Consider the following 22,637-nt stretch of genomic DNA (forward strand, 5'->3'; position numbering starts at 1 on the left):
TGTACAGAGTTACCGTAGACCTTGTCAGTTTGAACCAATTTGGCCATTTTCTGTTGACCTCTCTCATCAACAAGACGTATCCATCCGCAGAACTGCCCCTCACTGGATGTTTTTTGTTTTTGGCACCATTCTGAGTAAATTGTAGAGACTATTGTGCGTGAAAATCCCAGGAGATCAGCAGTAACATAACTACTCAAACCAGCCCGTCGGGCACCAACAATCATCCATGCGATTATCTAATCAGCCAATCACAAAATCATGCAGATACCGGCCAGGAGCCTCAGTTAATGTTCACATCAACCATCAGAATGGGGAAAAAATGTGATCTCAGTGATTTGGACTGTGGCATGATTGTTGGTGCCAGACGGGCTGGTTTGAGTATTTCTGTAATTGCTGATCTCCTGGGATTTTCACGCACAACGGTCTCTAGAATTTACTCTGAATGGTGTCAAAACCAAAAAACATCCAGTAAGTGGCAGTTCTCTGTACGGAAATGCCTTGTTGATGAGAGAGGTCAACAGAGAATGGCCAACTGGGTTTGAACTGACAAAGTCTAGGGTAACTCAGATAACCACTCTGTACAATTGTGGTGAGAAGAATATCATTTCAGAATGCTATTCTGAGATGCGGATTGATGCTGTTTTGGCGGCACGAGGGGGACCTACACAATATTAGGGTTTTAATGCTGTGGCTGATCAGTGTATAATAGGTTTACCAGAGGACTGGTTTTGATTCCGATTCAGGAAACAATACATTCAAAAACTGCTAAATAAGAGTTGGATAAAAAATTAAAGCATGTGTCTGTGGTTTTGTATTACCACTTTAAAGCAGGGTAATGTTTGTTTTGTTTTTTGAACCACTGTAAACATGCAAAAATATGTTTGATTGTGCACCACTGAATGAAAAATTGTTTTAAGAAGACTCCCATGGGAAAGCAATGTCTCAGCCTCAGATGCCAAGTAAAGCAAGACCCATGAGAAAGGAAGAAGGGGGAAAGAGGGAGAGAGAGGGACAAATCCAGTTAGAGTGAGACAAAGAAAGAAAAAGCACAGGCACCTGATGAATGGGGAAGCAAAGAGTGGCTCATTTGTTTTCCGGTTTCTGAAGCCATGGCAGAACAACTTTAGGGATCCAGGCTCTCTCACAGACACCTTGTCCTCGCCCAGTGATACAGGCAATACTTAATAGAGGTATTTGAGGCATATACAACTGGGATAATGACGTTAGTCTGCAATGCATTGCCAGTGTCTATCTTTGTGCCCTCAAGACAAATTTAGAAAAGAAGCATGTAGGAGGAGAGAGAGAGTAGACCGCTGCCAGTCTGATGCATTGTGTAGGCCAGAGGTTATGGTAGAGAGGGAGAGATGCATGGTTGTTTGTTTTCTTTCCTAAGAATACACTCTGTGCCCTCTCACCCTCTGCTCATGCCACTCAGTGTGAACTGATTCTATAATCGCACGCCAGATGATGAAATATAATGATGTCCCTTGGTTAAAAAGGAGAACTGGAGGAGTAATTTCATACATATACATCAGACATCAGCTTTGGAAAATCACTTTGAAACATATCTCTGAGGATGAGATAAGAGTCTTTTATTTCTAAAACCTTCACTATCATTTAGAAACAATCTACTGTTAGAATCCAAATCATTCAGTTCAACTCATCCTCTGAATTTATGACTTCCTCCATGTAATTTTAAAAGTAATTAATAAATCATCAGCATATCTGAGCCTATAATTGGGTGTTAGCTACCGAATAAATGTTGCACATGAACATTATCTGTGATGAAAAATAACTGCTAAATATCTTTCATCATTCAGTGGGGAAAATAATGTCGATTTTGCCCCTTCTCATTGTCAGGAATTTTAAACTGATAATTAAATCTATAATGCAAATAACAATTTGAAGCACAAACAGGGAAATTTTGCACAGCACATTGCAACACTCTAAATGGTTTTCAGATCTAAATGCTAAGTTATCGAAATATTGTGCATTTTACATCCTATAGTTTTTGTAGTTATGATATAGGGTACATGTGACTAAAGGACCCCTAAAAAAGTTTTTTCTGGTCGCAAAATGTTGTGTGTGTGTGTGTGTGTGTGTGTATATATATATATATATATGAAAATATGACTGATCATGCAAAAAAACTGTCTTTTATTTAAGGGTAGTGATCATATGAAGCCATTTATTATCACATAGTTGTTTGGCTCCTTTTTAAATCATAATGATAACAGAAATTACCCAAATGGCCCTGATCACAAATTTACATACCCTTGAATGTTTGGCCTGTTACAGACACACAAGGTGACACACACAGGTTTAAATGGCAATTAAAGTTTAATTTCCCACACCTGTGGATTTTTAAATTGCAATTAGTGTCTGTGTATAAATAGTCAATGAGTTTGTTAGCTCTCACGTGGATGCAATGAGCAGGCTAGATACTGAGCCATGGGGAGCAGAAAAGAACTGTCAAAAGACCTGCGTAACAAGGTAATGGAACTTTATAAAGATGGAAAAGGATATAAAAAGATATCCAAAGCCTTGAAAATGCGAGTCAGTACTATTCAATCACTTATTAAGAAGTGGAAAATTCGGGGATCTCTTGATACCAAGCCAAGGTCAGGTAGACCAAGAAAGATTTCAGCCACAACTGCCAGAAGAATTGTTCATGATACAAAGAAAAACCCACAGGTAACCTCAGGAGAAATACAGGCTGCTCTGGAAAAAGACGGTGTGGTTGTTTCAAGGAGCACAATACGACGATACTTAAACAAAAATGAGCTGCATGGTCGAGTTGCCAGAAAGAAGCCTTTACTGCGCCAATGCCACAAAAAAGCCCGGTTACTATATGCCCGACAACACCTTGACACGAATCACAGCTTCTGGCACACTGTAATTTGGAGTGACGAGACCAAAATAGAGCTTTATGGTCACAACCATAAGCGCTATGTTTGGAGAGGGGTCAACAAGGCCTGTAGTGAAAAGAATACCATCCCCACTGTGAAGCATGGTGGTGGCTCACTGATGTTTTGGGGGTGTGTAAGCTCTAAAGGCACGGGGAATCTTGTGAAAATTGATGGCAAGATGAATGCAGCATGTTATCAGAAAATACTGGCAGACAATTTGCATTCTTCTGCACGAAAGCTGCGCATGGGACGCCCTTGGACTTTCCAGTATGACAATGACAATGACAATGACAATGACCCTAAGCACAAGGCCAAGTTGACACTCCAGTGGTAACAGCAGAAAAAGGTGAAGGTTCTGGAGTGGCCATCACAGTCTCCTGACCTTAATATCATCGAACCACTTTGGGGAGATCTCAAACATGCGGTTCATGCAAGACGACCAAAGACTTTGCATGACCTGGAGGCATTTTGCCAAGACGAATGGGCAGCTATACCATCTGCAAGAATTTGGGGCCTCTTAGACAACTATTATAAAAGACTGCACACTATCATTGATGCTAAAGGGGGCAATACACAGTATTAAGAACTAAGGGTATGCAGACTTTTGAACAGGGGTCATTTCATTTTTTTCATTGTTGCCATGTTTTGTTTTGTGATTGTGCCATTCTGTTATAACCTACAGTTGAATATGAATCCCATAAGAAATAAAAGAAATGTGTTTTGCCTGCTCACTCATGTTTTCTTTAAAAATGGTACATATATTACCAATTCTCTAAGGGTATGCAAATTTCTGAGCACAATATATATATATATATATATATATATATATATATATATATATATATATATATATATATAATCAGTTAATGTCATACAAAGTGCAGTAAACATAAAAAACTTAACATTTAGTGTGACCTCCCTGCGCCTTTAAAACAGCACTTGCGCACAGTTTTTCAAAGTTGCTGGTAGCTAGGTTGTGCCAAGCATCTTGGAGAACTTGCCACTTTTCTAGGTATTTAGACTGTCTTAATTGCTTCTGCCGCTTCATGTATTCCCAGACTGACTCGATGTTGAGAACCTGGCACTGTAACCTGAGGTTGTCATTTTGAGCTTTGCTCAAATATAATTCAATATGCCATAACAAGGAATTCTGCTTAATATGCAATAAAAAGTGTATGCACAAAGCAATGACATGCTCAGTGAGTTTATTCAGATAAATGCATTTGCATATTGACAGCAGAGGCTGCATGCAATAAACAAAAGTAATAGCAAAGGTCTTAATAAGGAGAATATAACAAGATATAAATCAAAATAAATCAAATTAAGAATATTGATCAAGACAAAAAACACAGTGAGCCCAATCAAGTTCATACAAAAACTTACTCAAAGAGTGCTGTGAACTGAACTAGTCTAAAATAAGATTCAACTACCCTCCTTCACTTCCCGTCCAATGGTACCATTTCCTGAAGGCCTGAGTAGGACAAGCAAGAGATAACTTTATCAAAATGGAATTTTATGTTTAGTGTACTACTCACAAAATGTTTCTGGAAAATGGTTCTTACATCTGAGCCAATGGTCCTTACCATTATTATTTTTCTGCACTAAAAGTTATTCAAAGTTACATCAAAGAATATTAATTAACTGCAAAAATATCTTGATTTAACACATTTTCTTCCAGACCTTCTCATTTTCACATAAGGCAAGAGTGCCAAAAGTAGCCTGGTTAAGAGAGGTAATATCAAGGAAATGTCCCATTTAAAACTGATGAACTCATCGTCCCAGATGTCATGAAAAATTGAGTGTGTTACTTGGAGGTGCTGTAAGGGAGTTAGGAGCATGGTAACAGCTCCGAGCTCTCCCATTAGACGTATAAGTGACTCATTTACAGCAGTACAGGTTAGTGATACTCTCCTCTTCTGTCCACACCATTCATTTGTATCCTGTAAGACATCCAGAGCGTTACTAAGTTCCCAGTGCCCCTGTCTCCCAAGTTCATTTGCATTTTCAGAACGGATGAAAAAATCTGTGGCACACCAGAAGACTAAAGTACTACCAAGGCTTCAAAATCCCACTGGCTTTTCTTTGTCAGTAAAAGAAGCAAGCCACCACATGGCCTATTTGAGTGTGTGCTGTTCATTCACTTCACAAAGGTAACCAAGAGTAAAATGTGACTAATATTTTGTTTAGCCATTTAGTCTTTTTTTAAGACAATAGGTTAATACTGTAGTTTGAGAAACATTTTGTTTGGTTGATGCATTGAACCACAATGACCATGTGTAGCTGGCGCTGCAAATAGACAGCCTCCTTTTTCAATATAATGCACTGCAAATCACAAGAAGCAAAGATTAGGGTTAACCAATATATTTCCATGCCTTTTCCAGTATTTCATGATTATTTGATAAGGATTTACTGAAGTAAATGTCTCTGCAGAATAATACTGGGCGTTTCCATTTTCCAATACTTTTTTTTATGCGTCCAATAAGTCCCTCAACAAACAGAACAGTTACACAAGCACTCACAAAGAGCAATAGCAAATGAAATAGTTTCTAATAGAGTACATCTAAATATATACAGTGCATCTGGAAAGTATTCACAGCGCTTCACTTTTTCCACATTTTGTTATGTTACAGCCTTATTCCAAAATGGATTAAATTCATTATTTTCCTCAATTCGACAAACAATACCCCATAATGACAACATGAAAGTAGTTTGTTTGAAATCTTTGCAAATTTATTAAAAATAAAAATTGAAAACATCACATGTACATAAGTATTCACAGCCTTTGCTCAATACTTTGTTGAAGCACCTTTGGCACCAATTACAGCCTCAAGTCTTTTTGAGTATGATGCTACAAGCTTGGCACACCTATTTTTGGGCAGTTTCTCCCATTCTTCTTTGCAGGACCTCTCAAGCTTCATCAGGTTGGATGGGGAGCGTCGGTGCATAGCCATTTTCAGATCTCTCCAGAGATGTTCAATCGGGTTAAAGTCTGGGCTCAGGCTGGGCCACTCAAGGTCATTCACAGAGTTGTCCCGTAGCCACTCCTTTGTTATCTTGGCTGTGTGCTTAGGGTTGTTGTCCTGTTGGAAGATGAACCTTCGCCCCAGTCTGAGGTCCAGAGCGCTCTGGAGCAGGTTTTCATAAAGGATGTCTCTGTACATTGCTGCATTCATCTTTCCCTCGATCCTGACTAGTCTCCCAGTTCCTGCTGCTGAAAAACATCCCCACAGCATGATGCTGCCACCACCATGCTTCACTGTAGGGATGGTATTGGCCAAGTGATGAGTGGTGCCTGGTTTCTTCCAGACATGACGCTTGACATTCAGGCCAAAGAGTTCAATCTTTGTTTCATCAGACCAGAGAATTTTGTTTCTCATGGTCCGAGAGTCCTTCAGGTGCCTTTTGGCAAAGGCCAGGCAGGCTGTCATGTGCCTATTACTGAGGAGTGGCTTCCATCTGGCCGCTCTACCATACAGGCCTGATTGGTGGAGTGCTGCAGAGATGGTTGTTCTTCTGGAAGGTTCTCCTCTCTCCACAAAGAAATGCTGGAGCTCTGTCAGAGTGACCATCGGGTTCTTGTCACCTCCCTGACTAAGGCCCTTCTCCCCCGATCGCTCAGTTTGGCCGGGCGGCCAGCTCTAGGAAGAGTCCTGGTGGTTCCAAACTTCTTCCATTTTTGGATGATGGAGGCCAATGTGCTCATTGGGACCTTCAATGCTGCAGAAATGTTTCTGTACCCTTCCCCCAGATCTGTGCCTTGATACAATCCTGTCTCTGAGGTCTACAGACAATTCCTCAGACTTCATGGCTTGGTTTGTGCTCTGACATGCACTGTTAACTGTGGGACTTTATATAGACAGGTGTGTGCCTTTCCAAATCACGTCCAATCAACTGAATTTACCACAGGTGGACTCCAATCAAGTTGTAGAAACATCTCAAGGATGATCAGTGGAAACAGGCTGCACCTGAGCTCAATTTTGAGTGTCATGTAAAGGCTGTGAATACTTTTATGTACATGTGATATTTTTCGTTTTTTATTTTTAATAAATTTGCAAAGATTTCAAACAAACTTCTTTCATGTTGTCATTAAGGGGTATTGTTTGTAGAATTTTGAGGAAAATAATGAATTTAATCCATTTTGGAATAAGGCTGTAACATAACAAAATGTGGAAAAAGTGAAGCGCTGTGAATACATTCTGGATGCACTGTATTTATATATATATATATATATATATATATATATATATATATATATATATATATATATATATATATTCATGAATATATATACAGTATATATTCTCTATATTAATTTCTGTGACTTTTCCAGGCCTGGAAATCAGTTAGAAAATTTTAATTTGACCATGAGAACCCAGGAAGATCCATCTAAGGATAGCTTGTTTTGTATGAAACCTTAAATTGAGGTTCATTTGATGAGGTCACAAATGTAACTTGAAGTTTGGCCTTGTAAAATCTACTCCTCCTTCCCACAATTCATAATAAATTCAGCAATATTTTTCAAAGACAATGAGTGCCATGGGAGATGGTGAACTTTACTATTGGCACGCATCTCTGCCCTTCTAAACAAACACGCTACCCCCTTTCTTGGCATTCAGTGCAATAATCTATCAGTCCAGTCCTAGATTAAAAAAGAAACACATGACAAGGTCAAAAACTAATTTTTCAACACACTTGGGCTCTAAATAAAGATGCACAATCTCTCTGTGTGGCGTGAAAAGTTTTGGCTGCCATTTGAAGTGTGCTTTAAAGGGAAAAGGTCACAACATTGTACAATTATTAAATTGGGGCAGCAGTAAATTTGCACTCTTCTCCCTCATGGGAGTTGGAACTGCCCATCCGGTGGGACAGTGCCACATTAGCACGAGCTAGCATGATTAATGAGTATGGACAGCTACTACCCTGTAGTTTTGAGAGACATGGTTTTTGAGGAAAAAAATAAAAAACACTAGCACTCACTAACACCTTGTCGCTCCATTTAAATAGAATCTTTAAATATGGGTAAACACAATCACATATTTGTTGACATACTTTGACAGGGAGTTGGACAATAATTGCAAAGCATGTTTGAGAGCTAGTTGGCATGCAAGACAAGAGAGTCTCAAAGCTCTTGCCTGACAAATTCAATTCATGAAGAGCATCTTAATACACTATATTTAGTAGACAGCCCCTCATGCGTTATGGGAATCTGAGAAACACCTTTCAATTTGTATAAGCCTTGTCAGCCAGTCATTGTGATTTTAAAACAGTGCACACCATTATTAAACAAATATGTTCAGTCTAAGGTAGAAATCTTCAGAAGCTGCAACAAAGCACAGTCCATATTAAAGACTTGAATGAAAAAATATTCCTCCTTTAATTAACTTTCTGTGCCACTGTTTGAATTTTGAGGAGCACAACAAAGCTTTCTGTGATCAGCAAGCTTGTAAATACAAGGTTATCACCCTCTAGATCTGTAATGGGAAGATCAAATTTTTTGTGCCTCTTGAACATATTTTGGCAATCCATCCAAATTTGGATCCATTCACTTTGTTTCTGCTGACCTACTGAGCTGAGATATTTTTGTTCAAATGTGTTATGCTGAAGAAAGAAAGTCATACATACATGGGATGGCATGAGGGTGAGTAAATGATGGGAGAATATTCATTTTTGGGTGAACTAAACCTTTAAGACTTCCAAGGAAATAACATGATAGGATACAGTAAGTAGAGAACTGATGCATCCCTTTTTAAAAGGAAGAGTTATTATTTTACATATCACTTCATGTACTATCAGCTAAATAAAAGAAAACTCAAGTGAAGAATCATGGCCGAATAAGTAATGACTGAACAGTTCCTGAAATAACATGGTAGCCATTCTTACATTTTCATTCATTTTATTCAGTCACTTGATATTTTGATTCCTTCTTTCACAAACACGCTGATCACGTTTCTGTATGCAGCTGCTTATTACACCAAGTGCATCCATGGATAATGACATCAAACAACACTCTACATTAAAATACATCATGTGCTTCCAGTAAATCAAAGTAATGGATATTCTTTGCACATGTATTTGTTTTGAGGCAGTGAGATGAAGATGCTGCTATTGTAAGATTGAGGAGGGCATGGACTGATCACTCTTCACGAGGAAACAGATTAGAGCAAAGTACGTAATATGGAGCTTAGTAAGAGCATGAAATTTGAGCTACTCCTGCGTCAATCATATTGCTGCCAAGATTGGATTCAGAGTCAGATTTGGATTCCTCTACTGCTATCACACAGGGAGTTTGAGTCAAATCACAAATTCCACAGGTTTTGTATTTTATATAAAAAGAAGACTGTGAACTAAAGAGTATTTAATGAGAGAATGACCTGCAATCCCATGAAAGATCACGAATTACGTAATCATTAGTTAATGAATAAGGTATCATGAAATAACAATGAAGATTTTTAAACAGCATTTATTAATCTTTGTTTATGTTAATGGATAAGGTTAATTTTATTTTAAATTGCAAAAACTAATATTAACACAAACAACTTTCAATTTAAAAAATGTATTAGTAAATGTTAAAGTTAACATTAACCAAGATTAACAAATGCATTAAAAGTATTGTTCATTGTTATTCATGTTAACAAATATAGTTAACAAAGGGTAATAAACAACCTTATTGTAAAGTGTTAACACATTATCTAATTAAAAACAATGAAAAAAAAATTATTGATTTAAAGTCTTCGAGTATATGTAGCAGGATAGGATGTCACCTCCCTGTAAAAGTGATTTGTCACACCAATCATGTGACTGATTATGATTAACCAATCAGCACCCATGCTCTTGTGTATAAAAAAATCTCAGACATGTCACCTGTGGGTGTGTCACAGTCATGTTCTGGGGCTGGACTGCATCACTTGGGTATGTGTCATTGTGAGATCTGCCCCTATTTGATCATCACTCGTCTCCCGTTTTGTGTGAGCTGGGCTAGTGTCGGATCCGCTGCAGTCTGTCTCGCTGTGTGTTGGCTGAATCTTATCCAGCTTGTTTGTCTCATTCACATGCTGGTAACAGGCTGCTGTTGTTTACACTTTGAGCAACCATATATTATGGTTTTCAGGGACATGCTTTGGTTGACTCGGTTCCTTCTTTTTAGGAGCCGATGGTCCCCGGAGTAGGGAGGCTAGCTGTCTCAGTCCCCTGATGGTGGTGTTTCCTCACTGAGTGCCATGCCTTGCCGCTTGCATCAAGTATCACCGTGTGTGTATTTTGGGATCAGAGAAGCTCTCAGCTAGCCTTCCCTGCTACCGATAAGCCTAAGCCCAGTGAAGTCCCTGTTTTTGTTTAAGTTTTGGTCTGTGTGGAGTAAATTGTGAACCTTTCTCTGGTGCATAGGCGAGTAACATCTGTTCAACCCAGTCAACCACCGTTTTATCTATTTGTTTTTTCATTTCATTAAATCTGTTTTTGTACTGGTGCCCACATCTTTGCCTCTTCTTGGTAATGAACCTGTGTGCCCTTTTTGGGTTATCATTTCCCTGGGTAAAGTCCCATGGTGGCATAGTTGGTTTAATTCTACAATTTGATATACAGTATGTAAGCAAGTTTGCTGGTTTTTCCTACTTGGCCTATTCCTGCTTCGCCACATTGTGTGTGCGTGCGCGTGCGTGCTATGTAAGTGGTTTGAGAGTGTAGGGAGGCCAAGCCAATTCGCAATGCTTCATGGGAATTGGCAGTAACTGCAGAGCTCTTTTGCTGCAATTTGTTACGATTTCTTTGATTGGAGGATCCTATCTCCTTGAATGGGAAAAGACTGAAATCTCAAAAACAGTTTGTCAAGATGACATTTCAAAAACATGTCAAATTAGCAAAATAATAGTTAATAAGTTTAACATTTAAAAAAAAAAAATACATTAACATTTTTTATTTGTTAGTTAAATCAATATGAACCACAGTTTACATTAGCAGTACAGATAAATTAACATTTACCAAGATTAATAAATGCTAAGAAAACAATTGAGTTCATGATACCTATTGCGACGAGAACCTTATTGTCAAGTGTAACCAAAAAATCTAAGACTACAAAAGAATCAATGTTCCTTAAACTGAAATGACACAAAATTGATTAGCTGATAAAGCTAATGTGCATACATGTTTTGGAGTGAATAAAACACGCAACGCCTCTATCAAAACAAAACTGAAAAGTGGGACTTCCATTCATACAACTGCCATATTGATTCTTCCATCCATTTTTCTATATGAGTGGTCTGCCTTTTCCTCCTTATACTGTCTCTGCTTGCAGCAGTTGCAACTTCAAGGGTTTAAAAATCATTAAAATGTAACCTTCAGCTCTTTTAATCCCCAAGCTTTGTGGATAACCATAAGGCTTCAGTGTGGCTAAGGAAAGCAGGTTCAATACATTTAAGCTTGCTCCACAGACTCATCATGTGTGCAGATCAGAGCAGTATGCCTAACCTCCCTTCCAGCCCCAGAAACGAGAACCGCTGGCAGAGGCTCTAGTCACACTGGCTTTTCCACCAGCAGTGCAGGCTGTCACTGTCACAGTCATTGTCAAAGACATGATCAAATACTCTTCCTCTCTGCTGCCTGACACACACACACACACACACACACACACTTCTCTTGCCAGCTCCCACACTCACTGAGGCAAACAGTCAAAGAACCAAAGATTAGATGCAACTTGCAGCACACTTGTTATGCATGGATTCTGAGTAGTGAAAGGGGAATAAATGTATGCAGAACCGCAGTAAAAGGGTAAAATGGAAGAGAAAGAACAGCACAGGATAAGAACAATTTCAGAGCAGCAAGTGTGCTGGAGTCTTATACTAATTAGTCAATGTCTAGCCAGATTAGGTACAGGGCAAAGTGTAGAAGTGGCTGCAGGATGTTTCAAATCAGTATATATATATTTTATATAACTCTAATACTATATAGAACATAATGACATAAGGATTTTCATTGTGATGGGTCACACTGGATTTTTTTTACATTTTTATACATACATATCAGAACAAAATACAGTTGACAAATGTATAGTTTTTAATTTGCGATATTAACAGGACATTATTCAGTTAACATTTTCAATAGACAAACACTTTTGCTGAGAAACAATGGCATCATTTTATAATTCTATCCAATTCAAACTCATGCTTTCAGGCAGTCTAACAATTTCAACAAAACCTAATACTGTTAGCCTGCTAGATAACTTTACCTGGGTATTATATGTAAATCAACAAAATTCGCAACAACCATGTTTAGGTTTGGACGGCATAAAAACACATGTACATGATGAATGAATGTAAGATATAATGACAATGTAGTACTGTCACAGTTGCATCAACTGGTCCAACTTTCTAACACTGGTCCTGGAATATCCTTATTGTTGAGCCCTGTATATGAATATATTTGGCCTCTGAACCATCAAGCCAGAATCCGTCTATAGATTTTATGCATCAGTAAAAGCAATTTAGCTATGGAAATATACCAATGTAATGAGGACAAAAAATAGGCCTGAGTCTGCCTTTTGCAAATTATCTGTTGTTGTTTTTTCTGTACACCGAAACTGTAGATAAGGAAAACAAGACCAAATAACTCACAGCCCATTCCAGTTCAGAAATGTTTACACACACATATTTATTATTCATAGATCTACGATATTTTCTTTAGAAAGAAGAAAACACAAAAACTTAAAGATAAACGGCTGTACCCTTTCGGAATTGCTATATTTGTCCACTGCTAAAGCATAGTGAATCAAAACATTTCTCTATGAATGCAGGGCTTTATACTACATCTCTTATACTGCTTACGCCAAGGTGGAATGCCTGAGAATACCAAATTATTCCCCGTGGGCCAAACAACTTCCGAAAAGTGCTTATCTATGACATTTCAAGCTTACTTTCTGCAAGATTAGAGGTGAAGAAATTACACCAGGAGTCGATAAAAGCTACCACAAAGAGCCCTACACATCAAGATAAAGAAGGTTGCTGCTGACAGAACTGAGGAAATAGTGGATTTTTTTTTTCTCCATAAAAATTAGAGAATGCAAAACAATGGAGCCACAGTTTAGTGTGAAGAGGAGGTGCTGTGGTCATGAGGTCACAGTAAACAGCTGTACAGCAAGATGGATTAATCATTACTAGCCAGCAACATCATTTACTCCCAGAAATGAAATAATTTTCTAAAAACCTTTTTAAAATGATTTAACATGACATTCCACTGAATCTATTATTTAACCCTCTGATGCATGGTGTCCACTACAGTGAACAGAAAGGACATTTTTAACAATTCAGTGTGATGTTACAGTAGCCTACAGTGCATCCAAAACACCATGGGTTACCTTTGACCCGTACGCAAAATATTATAGGACTGCTCCATTTATTAGATCTCTCTTTATATAAACTTGTTTTTTATTTATGACAGCAAATTCAACATGGTGAAAAAAGTGATAATGTAAATCTGGAATATTACTATTACTTACTATTAAAAACACATGATTTTGGGGAAAACAATCAAATTTGGAGTGATAATATTCTCATTTTGGAGTAAAAAGAAACATTAAAATATTTTATACTTTGTGATATAATAATCCATGCACCAGATTGTTAAATAATCCCCAACAGTACCTGGCAGAGAAATTCATATGAGGGTTGCATCAGAAATTCCCTACAAGACCATTTTCAATGTAAATTGGTTCCGTTAAAGCTATTGAGATGCAAAAGTATATAATACATTTCTAGCGATTCAACAGGATTTAGCAACTCAATTTTACACCTTGCACAGCAGAAGTGTAGCAGTGTAAAGTTAGGGTAAGTACTTCTATTATCCCAGAAGCCAGCTGCATCTGTCCCAGTCTCAGACTGGCCATTCTCAGAAATTAACCTCATGAAAGACTGACAAATGGAACTAATTATCATACAGTGGCATGAGACCTTTTGCTGCCCAGAGGACAACCACATGCTCTGCAACCTTCAACTCATCAAGGTTTTGCTTTATATAAACCACTGGTCATGCTTTTTTTTTTTTTTTTAAAAGAATGTTCCCTTTCAAATATACTGGAATAAGTGATTTAAATAATCTACAAAAATGGAAAGCAGGGGAAAAAGACTGTGCTTCTAAAACAATAAAGCATTGAAATTACATTTTATTCTACATAGCACAATACATAGTAAACACATGTAAACAGAAGAAACCGATTTATCTCACTTTCCCCAGATAAATGGAGAGCAGTATCCCCACACGCAGATAGGTAAAAGGCTTTACTGCTTTCAAGCATGGACAGGCACATCATTGAATACATTATGCTTTTCTCTTCCTCCACCAAATGCACCATCCCCAATTGGCCTCTCTTCTAAACAGTAAATTATATTATGTGGGTACCATGGTCAGAAATTGACTAGGGCTTGGGGCAAAAATTGCATAGAAATTGCAAAAAATGTCTGTTTAAAATGTGGAGCAAAAATCCTCACAGACTTTATCTGTTTTCTAACATTTTATATCATAGTCTATTCTTTTAGTCCTATCTAATTATCATAGTTTATACAGAACTATTTACTGCCTCAAAAAGGCAATGGTTTTTAAATCTAATGCTATTACGAAGTGATTTTTTTTTGTATAAAACTTAAACAATGAACATGAAAAATTCAAAAACTTAATGAACTATTAAAGATATACTGTAATGGTAAATAGTCAGAGAGCCTAAATTATATAATATTGGATGCACTTTTGCAGTGTTCATCATGTTATTTCTTAAGTATTCTTTAAAGCTACTTTAGTATTTTATGATGCTTTTCCAAGTAACAGAATTATCATTGTTCAGATTGAGAATATATTTTGACATATTTGACATAAATGGATGACACGCTGTTTTAATATAGGCAAAAAAAAAAAAAAAAAAGCTCTCATAAAGACAAAAAAATCCACAAAAAAAAAAAAAAAAAAAAAAAAACTAAAACAAAAAATACATTTCTGACACTTGTGGGAACTGTGTACTGCATGATATGGCTAACAACATTAAATCCATTTGTTGAAGTGAAAGTAGCTCCAGTGTACTGGGTCCTGGTGCAAGAAAGCATGTAGGAGGGGTATAGCTTTGTCAAATGCAGTCAAGCTCCACCATTAAACATGAAGGTCTCTCACTGACAATACCCTAGCTATGCACTGCTTATATCCAGATGCATATTATTTCGCACTAATCCTTTGTCTGTCAAGCTCCACATTTAAACTCCAAAGCTAATTTAATTCAGCTAGTGTGACGGGGTGAAGGATTGCAGAAAACCCGGCAGCACAACAAGCTTCATAGTAAGACACTATGGACTGTGGTCGTATAGAACGAACCTTTATACTGTATACTGCCAGTCTATATAAAAAAGTATAGTATATAAATGCATGAAGTGTTTATCTGTTCCCCCAGCCTACAGTCAGCTTGCATCAGATTGGCAAGTCATAGGATCTAGTTTTGAGTGTGAAAACTATAAATAATTGTTTAAGAGTGTAAATGCAGTGACATGGCAAGGTTTTCCATGTTTTTAGTTTTTGTCTGCCTGCAACTGAACATAAAAGGGGTAAAGACTCAGTTGTTCAGAATTAAAATGAAGTATTGGTATAATTAACTATCCATATTACACCATTGGACCATTGTAAGTTGAGGTGTATTGGACTGAGTTGGAAGGTTATTTTGACAGCAGATTGTTATTCTCATCTTGCCAATGATTTCTTCAGGATGGAAAAACCACCAGAAGTTAAGTGATTCATATACATAACAACCCAGAATAACAAAGAACTGTGCACACGTTTGGAGAATAACAATTGGGCCGAAACTATAAGCACACTCAAAGGTAGGAGCATTCATTAAATTTGTCCCTTAATGGTACCATTACTTGTCTTTGCCCTACCAAGGGAACCCATTTGCATTCACAATGCAGGTCTAACTCCACAGTGCCTCTAATTGCCTCTATATTTAGCACATTGGCTTGTCCAGGGTACACGGTAAGAAAGAGGCGGCAAGAACTAAGCCATTATGGAGGGAACAAGAAGTAAGGCAAATTAAGGAGGAGGGTTTTGATCATGTGAAGGGCATATTTCAATGTTCAAGGACGTTGTCAGCAAGATAAAACGGTATGATACTGCACTGCAATCGCACCCCCACACAAGACATTTAGACTTAACGTTTGTTGCATACAAAGAAGAAATTCTTCTAACCTTAATGATGCTTGACATTAAAAACAAATGTTCATTTCAAGCACAATTATGTTTAAGAGTCAGAAGTGAGGATGAAGGGTGTACAGATAGCGTTAATGTGACTGCTGAAATGGGTGAAGCACCTCCTGTGAGGCCAAAATCAACATCCCTCAATGTCCTTGAGGACACTGCTGTAACACAATATAACTCACAGCTTTGCTTCTTCTGCCTTGATGGGCAAGGGAGAGAAATCAAAGTTTTCTATTCCCAAAATAATAAATGTTAATTTGTTTGTTACCAAGTTTAGAACTGTCATTTAAAGACCCCATAAAATAAAAATGCCAGTTTTTTTACTTTTAGGATACTTTTAATTTGGCATCTAAATTTCCCCTTGTAAAATGTCCACCGTATTTTGTTTCCTACCCTTACCCTGCCAAATCAGTAGCTGCAAACTTTTCTGTCAAAAAGTTCTACTCCTGTAGATCATCCTAACTGGTAGAACATAGCACTAACAAATGCAAGGTCATGGGTTCTATTCTCAGGGAACACATGTACTGTTAATATGTATAGCTTGAAATCATTGCAAGTCACTTTGGATAAAAGTGTCAGTCAAATACATAAATGTAAGTTCTGCGATTCCCTTTCCAAAAAATAAAGACATCATAGTTCCAATCTGAAGAAACAATAGAGACAGAAAACAATATATCCCAGATGATTACTAAAGTGATTAGTATTAGATTAGTATAAAAAAAAAAGAAGAAAAAGAAAAAAAAAAAATTCTATGTCTATATCTACATTTATTTATAAGCAGTTGTTTTATTATTAATTTTAATAAAACCAGGCAATTTGGAACATTTTCTTTTCCATCACCAAAAAGATGAAAATTTCAGAAAACTTAATCTAACATATTGAAAATACACTGAATGCTTGTAAGAGCTTTATATGGTCCTTAGTTAGGCTGTACAAAATCACTCATCCTGGAAGAAAGAGTCTAAATCCCCCATCTCATCATGGGTTGGTTTAGAGTTTGCTTGAGGTGGTTGGGGCATGTTAGGTGAATTATTTGACACATTTTCTTGCCCTCTTTGGGACATCTCAACCTCTTTCTTGATGTCCCTGCCTCCACCAAGAAGCTTCTGACTCTCCATGAAGTACTGGTTGGGGTGATTAAGAGAAAATCCAGCATCCTCAATCTGTAATAAGAAAAGATAAAAGTTTAAAAAGTATTAGACAGAGAGAACAGACTGGCCACTGATGGAGTTTGCTCGCTAAAAGGTTCAAAGACTGTTCCAGGTTCAATACAAGTAAAGCTGTATCAACAGCATTTGTGTCATAATGTGGATTACCACAGAAAATTGACTTAGTTTAAAAAAACAAAAAGCAAAAAATGTGGTTACTGTGACACATGAAGACAACAGTGCAAAAGGTGCACTGCAAATCAATAGTTTAAAAGCTGAAATATTTTGTTAAAGCAAATCTTTCATTTTTGCAGTGGGATAACTGCTCTAGGCGGATGATCTTCTAGTTAATTCATTAATTACTTAATACCTCCAGTCTTTGAATTTGTTTTTTCTATGTAAACAGGCTCTCTCTCTCTCTGGTACCCTTACAAAAATAATGCGAAAGTTACAGCCTTTAAACGTTCATGACATGACTGGATTTTAACACTGCACAAAAAAATTGGAAAGCGATTAAAATTAAACTAGTTTCATGTGAATATGTAGTGTGTTTTTATTTTTAAAAGCAACAATTCTAAATTATTTTCTGTGATAATTAATAATATGTCACCAATTGCTGCCAATAGTTTGTATTGAACCCTGAACATTTCTTTAAGGACTGCACAGAGTATTTTAGTGTGGTTGCCTATGTGCTTGTACCTTTTTCTCAAGCTGAAAAAGACTATCTATAGAGCAAAGTCTCACTGACGTCTCCCTGCAAGCTGTATCGCATTCAGAACATTGTCCAATCCATTTGTTTTTAAGTGCAGAGGATATGGCTGTTTAATTATGCTTCAATCACAGCACACCCCTGATGCTCCTCATGAATCAAAGTTTCAAGCTCATCTCTTTGAGACGAGTGCACAGGGGTCCCTGCAGTAGTTAAGCTGCAGACTGAAAGATCTATTACACAGACTCATTTCAGAGTTAGCACATTACAGTGGACTACCCTCGCCTGGCTACTCAGTGGCAAATGAAAAATGCATAAACATGAAACAATCCCAGCTGCGGCCGAGAAACGAATCAATCCAACGGATGCGCAACAAGCTCATTTCTGAGACCTTCTGCCGAGCTCTGCATTTCCCAGCTCCTCTCCTCCTTTTCATTATTCTCTCTGTTGTTTGATTTATTGCAGTTGTGTAAATATTTCATCAGTGTAGTATTACATTTTGACCTTTAAATAAATGCTGCCAATGAGGGGGGGAATGCAAGCGTCTATTTGTTATGTGTCATGGTTGTGAAAGTGCAGGGCACATATGGCAGTGTTTAAAGTGTCCAACGCTCGGATCCAACAAGCGTGTTCTTGTGGGCCATGATGATTCCAGCATCCCATATTAGATGGAGGACGGAAGGGTTGGAGGGGATCCACCGATGCACCAACAAGAATGTTTTATTGTGCCTATTAAAGTCAGAGGTTTCTTCATTCACCTACCCTAAAGTATGAGTCATGAATTTCAGAGATGTGATTTTCATTGGGGTTGGGTGGGGAAGTGGGACAGTTTATCTTTCAAATCCTGTTATTGCAGGCTGTTCATCAGAGAAGCCATCTAATTCATTTTGGCCCATCATAAGTTGTTTGCAATGTTTGGCTTGGGGCTATTAGTCATCCGCAATGACCCCAGTGCCAAACGCCCCAGGGCCATCAGCTAAATGATGCACTTGGACTGCAAAGTCACTGTCATTTCACCGGGAGCCATTAAAAGCCATTATATCCTATCAATGACACTTTGAGTGCATTACGGCATTAAAATAGGGGTGGCGCAGACACAAACACTGTTATAAACCTTTCTTATTGAGGGAATAAATCCAGACCAGCAAGGGATTAGGAATTTATACACACACTTTGATTTACTCACCTCAACAGACACATTCAACTAAACTATCAACAATAGCATAAACGGTATACTAAGATGTGAGAATTTTACCGTGAATCTACATACACCGATCAGCCACAACATTAAAACCACCTGCCTAATATTGTGTAGGTCCCTCTCGTGCTGCCAAAACAGCGCCAACCCGCATCTCAGAATAGCATTCTGAGATGATATTCTTCTCACGACAATTGTACAGAGCGGTTGTCTGAGTTACCATAGACTTTGTCAGTCTGGCCATTTTCTGTTGACCTCTCTCATCAACAAGGCGTTTCCATCCACAGAACTGCAACTCACTGGATGTTTTTTGTTTCTGGCACCATTCTGAGTAAATTCTAGAGACTGCTTTGTGTGAAAATCCCAGGAGATCAACAGTTACAGAAATACTCAAACCAGCCCATCTGGCACCAACAATCATGCCACAGTCCAAATCACTGAGATCAAATTTGTTCCCCCATTCTGATGGTTGATGTGAATATTAACTGAAGCTCCTGACCCATATCTGCATGATATTATGCACTGCTGCCACACGATTGGCTGATTAGATAATCGCATGAATGATTGTTGGTGCCAGATGGGCTATTTGAGAATTTTTATTTCTGGGTGAACTATACCTTTAATATTGTAAAGTTTCCTTGTCTGATTGCTTTTGTTAGATACTAAAAAATGTCATGATCATGAATGTATTCAATAAAAAAAATTACCAAAAATTGGTGAGGCTTGTAACTTAAAGGGTTAGTTCACCCAAAAATGAAAATTCTCTCATCATTTACTCACACTCATGCCATCCCAGCTGTGTATGACTTTCTTTCTTCAGCAGAAATCATTTGAAGAAAAGTGGCTCAGTAGGTCCTTAAAATGCAAGTGGATGTTGATTTGACTTTTGAAGCTCCAAGCATGCAAAAGTACGCTTTTGGTGCAAAAAAGATCAATATCCAAGTTATTTTTAACTATAACAAATCGCTTCCGGTTAGCGGCGGTATGCGTGTGTGATGTAAAATGTTCACGCGAGAACTGACACACGTACGTCACATCCGGAAGAGCAGCACTGTTTACAACTGAATAGGAAGAACGCTGTACAGAAGCTTGGATGGTTTTGGTTTAGATCTGTATTTGTATCTGTTTACTCACAATGGTGCATTTGTGTGCTTATCCTGGATGTCTCAACCGAGAGAAAAAGTGAGATAACTTCCATAACAGGCAACGCGAATACGTCACACAAGAGTTCGAATGAGCTCCGCCCTCTTGTGAATGCGTATACTGCTGATATTTTATAGTTAAAAAAGTACTTAATTATTTATCTTTTTCGCACAAAAAGTTTTCGTGCCACTTTAGAAGACATTCATTTAACAGCAGGAGTCGTATGGATGACGTTTACGCTGACTTTCTGTGATTTTTGGAGCTTCAAAAGTTGGATCACCATAGTCTTGCATTTTAAGCACCTAATAAGATATTTTTCTGTTTTTCTTCAAATGTGTTCTGCTGAAGAAAAAAATTCATACACACCTGGGATGTCATGAGGGTGAGGAAATAATGAGAGAATTTTCATTTTTGGGTGAACTAGCCCTTTAAGCTTCCCTGTTTAAAATCCATCTGGCAACACACTAATGACAAACATTTAAAAGGTTTATCGCTCTCTCGTTCATATCCAAAACTATCTTTTTTCCCTCTTAATATTAACCTGTCTCCTAGCAGAAAGCAGCTGTTTGTGTGGCGTTGCTATATGCACATTTTCTTTCTTAACCTGTCAGCTGGGCTGCTTTTTTAGCAGAGGGACAGGGCACAGATGTCAAATAGGTAATCCTGAGTGACATGGCTCTGAAATATTGCTCTCTGCTCCACAAAAAAATAAACAAAATACAGAGAGGTTGCAGCAAGTCATTTCCACTGTCTCTAATATAAAAATACCACAAGAAATCAGAAGAAATCCATTTCATAACCACTGTAATAGAGCTGTAATTATTTGCTTTTCAACCTGCTCTGACCCACAAATTCAATGCTATTATGCCCCAGTCAAAGGAAAGCATATTGAAACCGCAAAGCCACAAGTCCAATCACTAAAGGCAATCCAAATATAAAAGAAAAGATTCACCACATTTATCATGCAATGTAAGAGTTTGTGCTCCCTTGCACTGAAAATATGACTATTAGCATTTTAAATATGCACTGAAAATAACAACAGAACAATAAACTACAACTAATGATAAAGACCCAGTTTCCACCTGCTGTTAAGATGTGTTTTTGGTGATCCAAACACAAGTGGTCGGCAGTAAATACAGGTGGAAATATGGCTGTGTCGATACAATGAAATAAAAAGATAATATTTCTCATGATATTGTATTGATACTTAGAGCCATGTATCGTGATATATCATGATATTTTCAGTGCAGTCAGAGACACTTCTATGAGGCACGAAAGAGACAAACTGATCCTGCAGGTTTCACGGTTTCTCTCACGGACATTCTGGACCTCTCTCATGCATATGGATCTAGAGCTGGGCCAGTAATGTTTTAGATTTCACTCAAAAGTGTTTGAGTGATGTAGTGGCATAGAAGTTCAGCACTGAAATCTTTTCACTGCATGCTGAGAGTAAAAGATTTGACTCTTTCTGTGTAATCCTTTCTGTAAGAGTCCAAAGACTAGATCCAAGCAAACCATTGGTTGTTTAATATCCTTTCTGTTCTCTACAGTCAGTTATTTATCAAAAAGAACAATACAAACATTTAAAGAGCACCTATTATGGTTTTTCAACCTTTCTCTCTCCTTGTCTGTGGTCCCCACATGCTTTAAAACGTCCACCATTGTGCCTGTACCAAAGCAATCCAAAATCACTTGCTTAAATGACTGGCGTCCTGTTGCTCTGACCCCCATCATCAGCAAATGCTTTGAGAGACTAATCAGAGATAACATCTGCTCTGTGCTGCCCGCCTCACTGGACTCACTGCAGTTTGCATACCGCAACAATCGCTCCACTGATGATGCCATTGCATCTACACTACACACTGCTCTCTCCCACCTGGAAAAAAGGGACACATGTGAGAATGCTGTTTGTAGACTACAGCTCAGCATTCAACACCATAGTGCCCTCCAAGCTTGATGAGAAACTCCGGGCTAAAACAGCTCGCTGTGCAGCTGGATCCTGGACTTCATGTCAAGCAGATGCCAGGTGGTTAGAATGGGCAGCAACATCTCCTCATCACTGACCCTCAACACTGGAGCCCCGAAGGCCTGTGTTCTCAGCCCACTCCTGTATTCCCTGTACACACATGACTGTGTGGCAACACATAGCTCCAATGCCATTAAGTTTGCTGATGATACGACGGTGGTAGGTCTGATCACTGACAATGATGAATCAGCCTACAGAGAGGAAGTGCACACTCTGACATGCTGGTGTCCGGAGCACAACCTCTCCCTCAACGTCAGCAAGACCAAGGAGCTTGTGGTGGACTTCAGGA

General features: G+C 38.1%; 1 protein-coding gene across 1 annotated transcript in view; it reads right to left on the minus strand.

Moving 5' to 3' along the window:
* Positions 1 to 11,681: 11,681 nt before the first annotated feature.
* Positions 11,682 to 22,637, minus strand: part of LOC127414131 (DNA primase large subunit-like) — an 83,378-nt gene continuing 72,422 nt past the window's right edge. Inside the window, exon 14 of the mRNA XM_051651914.1 lies at positions 11,682 to 17,287. Within this exon, the coding sequence (XP_051507874.1) occupies positions 17,063 to 17,287 (225 nt within the window). The 3' untranslated portion in view covers positions 11,682 to 17,062. The remainder of the gene's footprint in view (positions 17,288 to 22,637) is intronic.

The sequence above is a fragment of the Myxocyprinus asiaticus genome, chromosome 23 (assembly GCF_019703515.2).
Source record: "Myxocyprinus asiaticus isolate MX2 ecotype Aquarium Trade chromosome 23, UBuf_Myxa_2, whole genome shotgun sequence".
NCBI classification, from domain to species: domain Eukaryota; kingdom Metazoa; phylum Chordata; class Actinopteri; order Cypriniformes; family Catostomidae; genus Myxocyprinus; species Myxocyprinus asiaticus.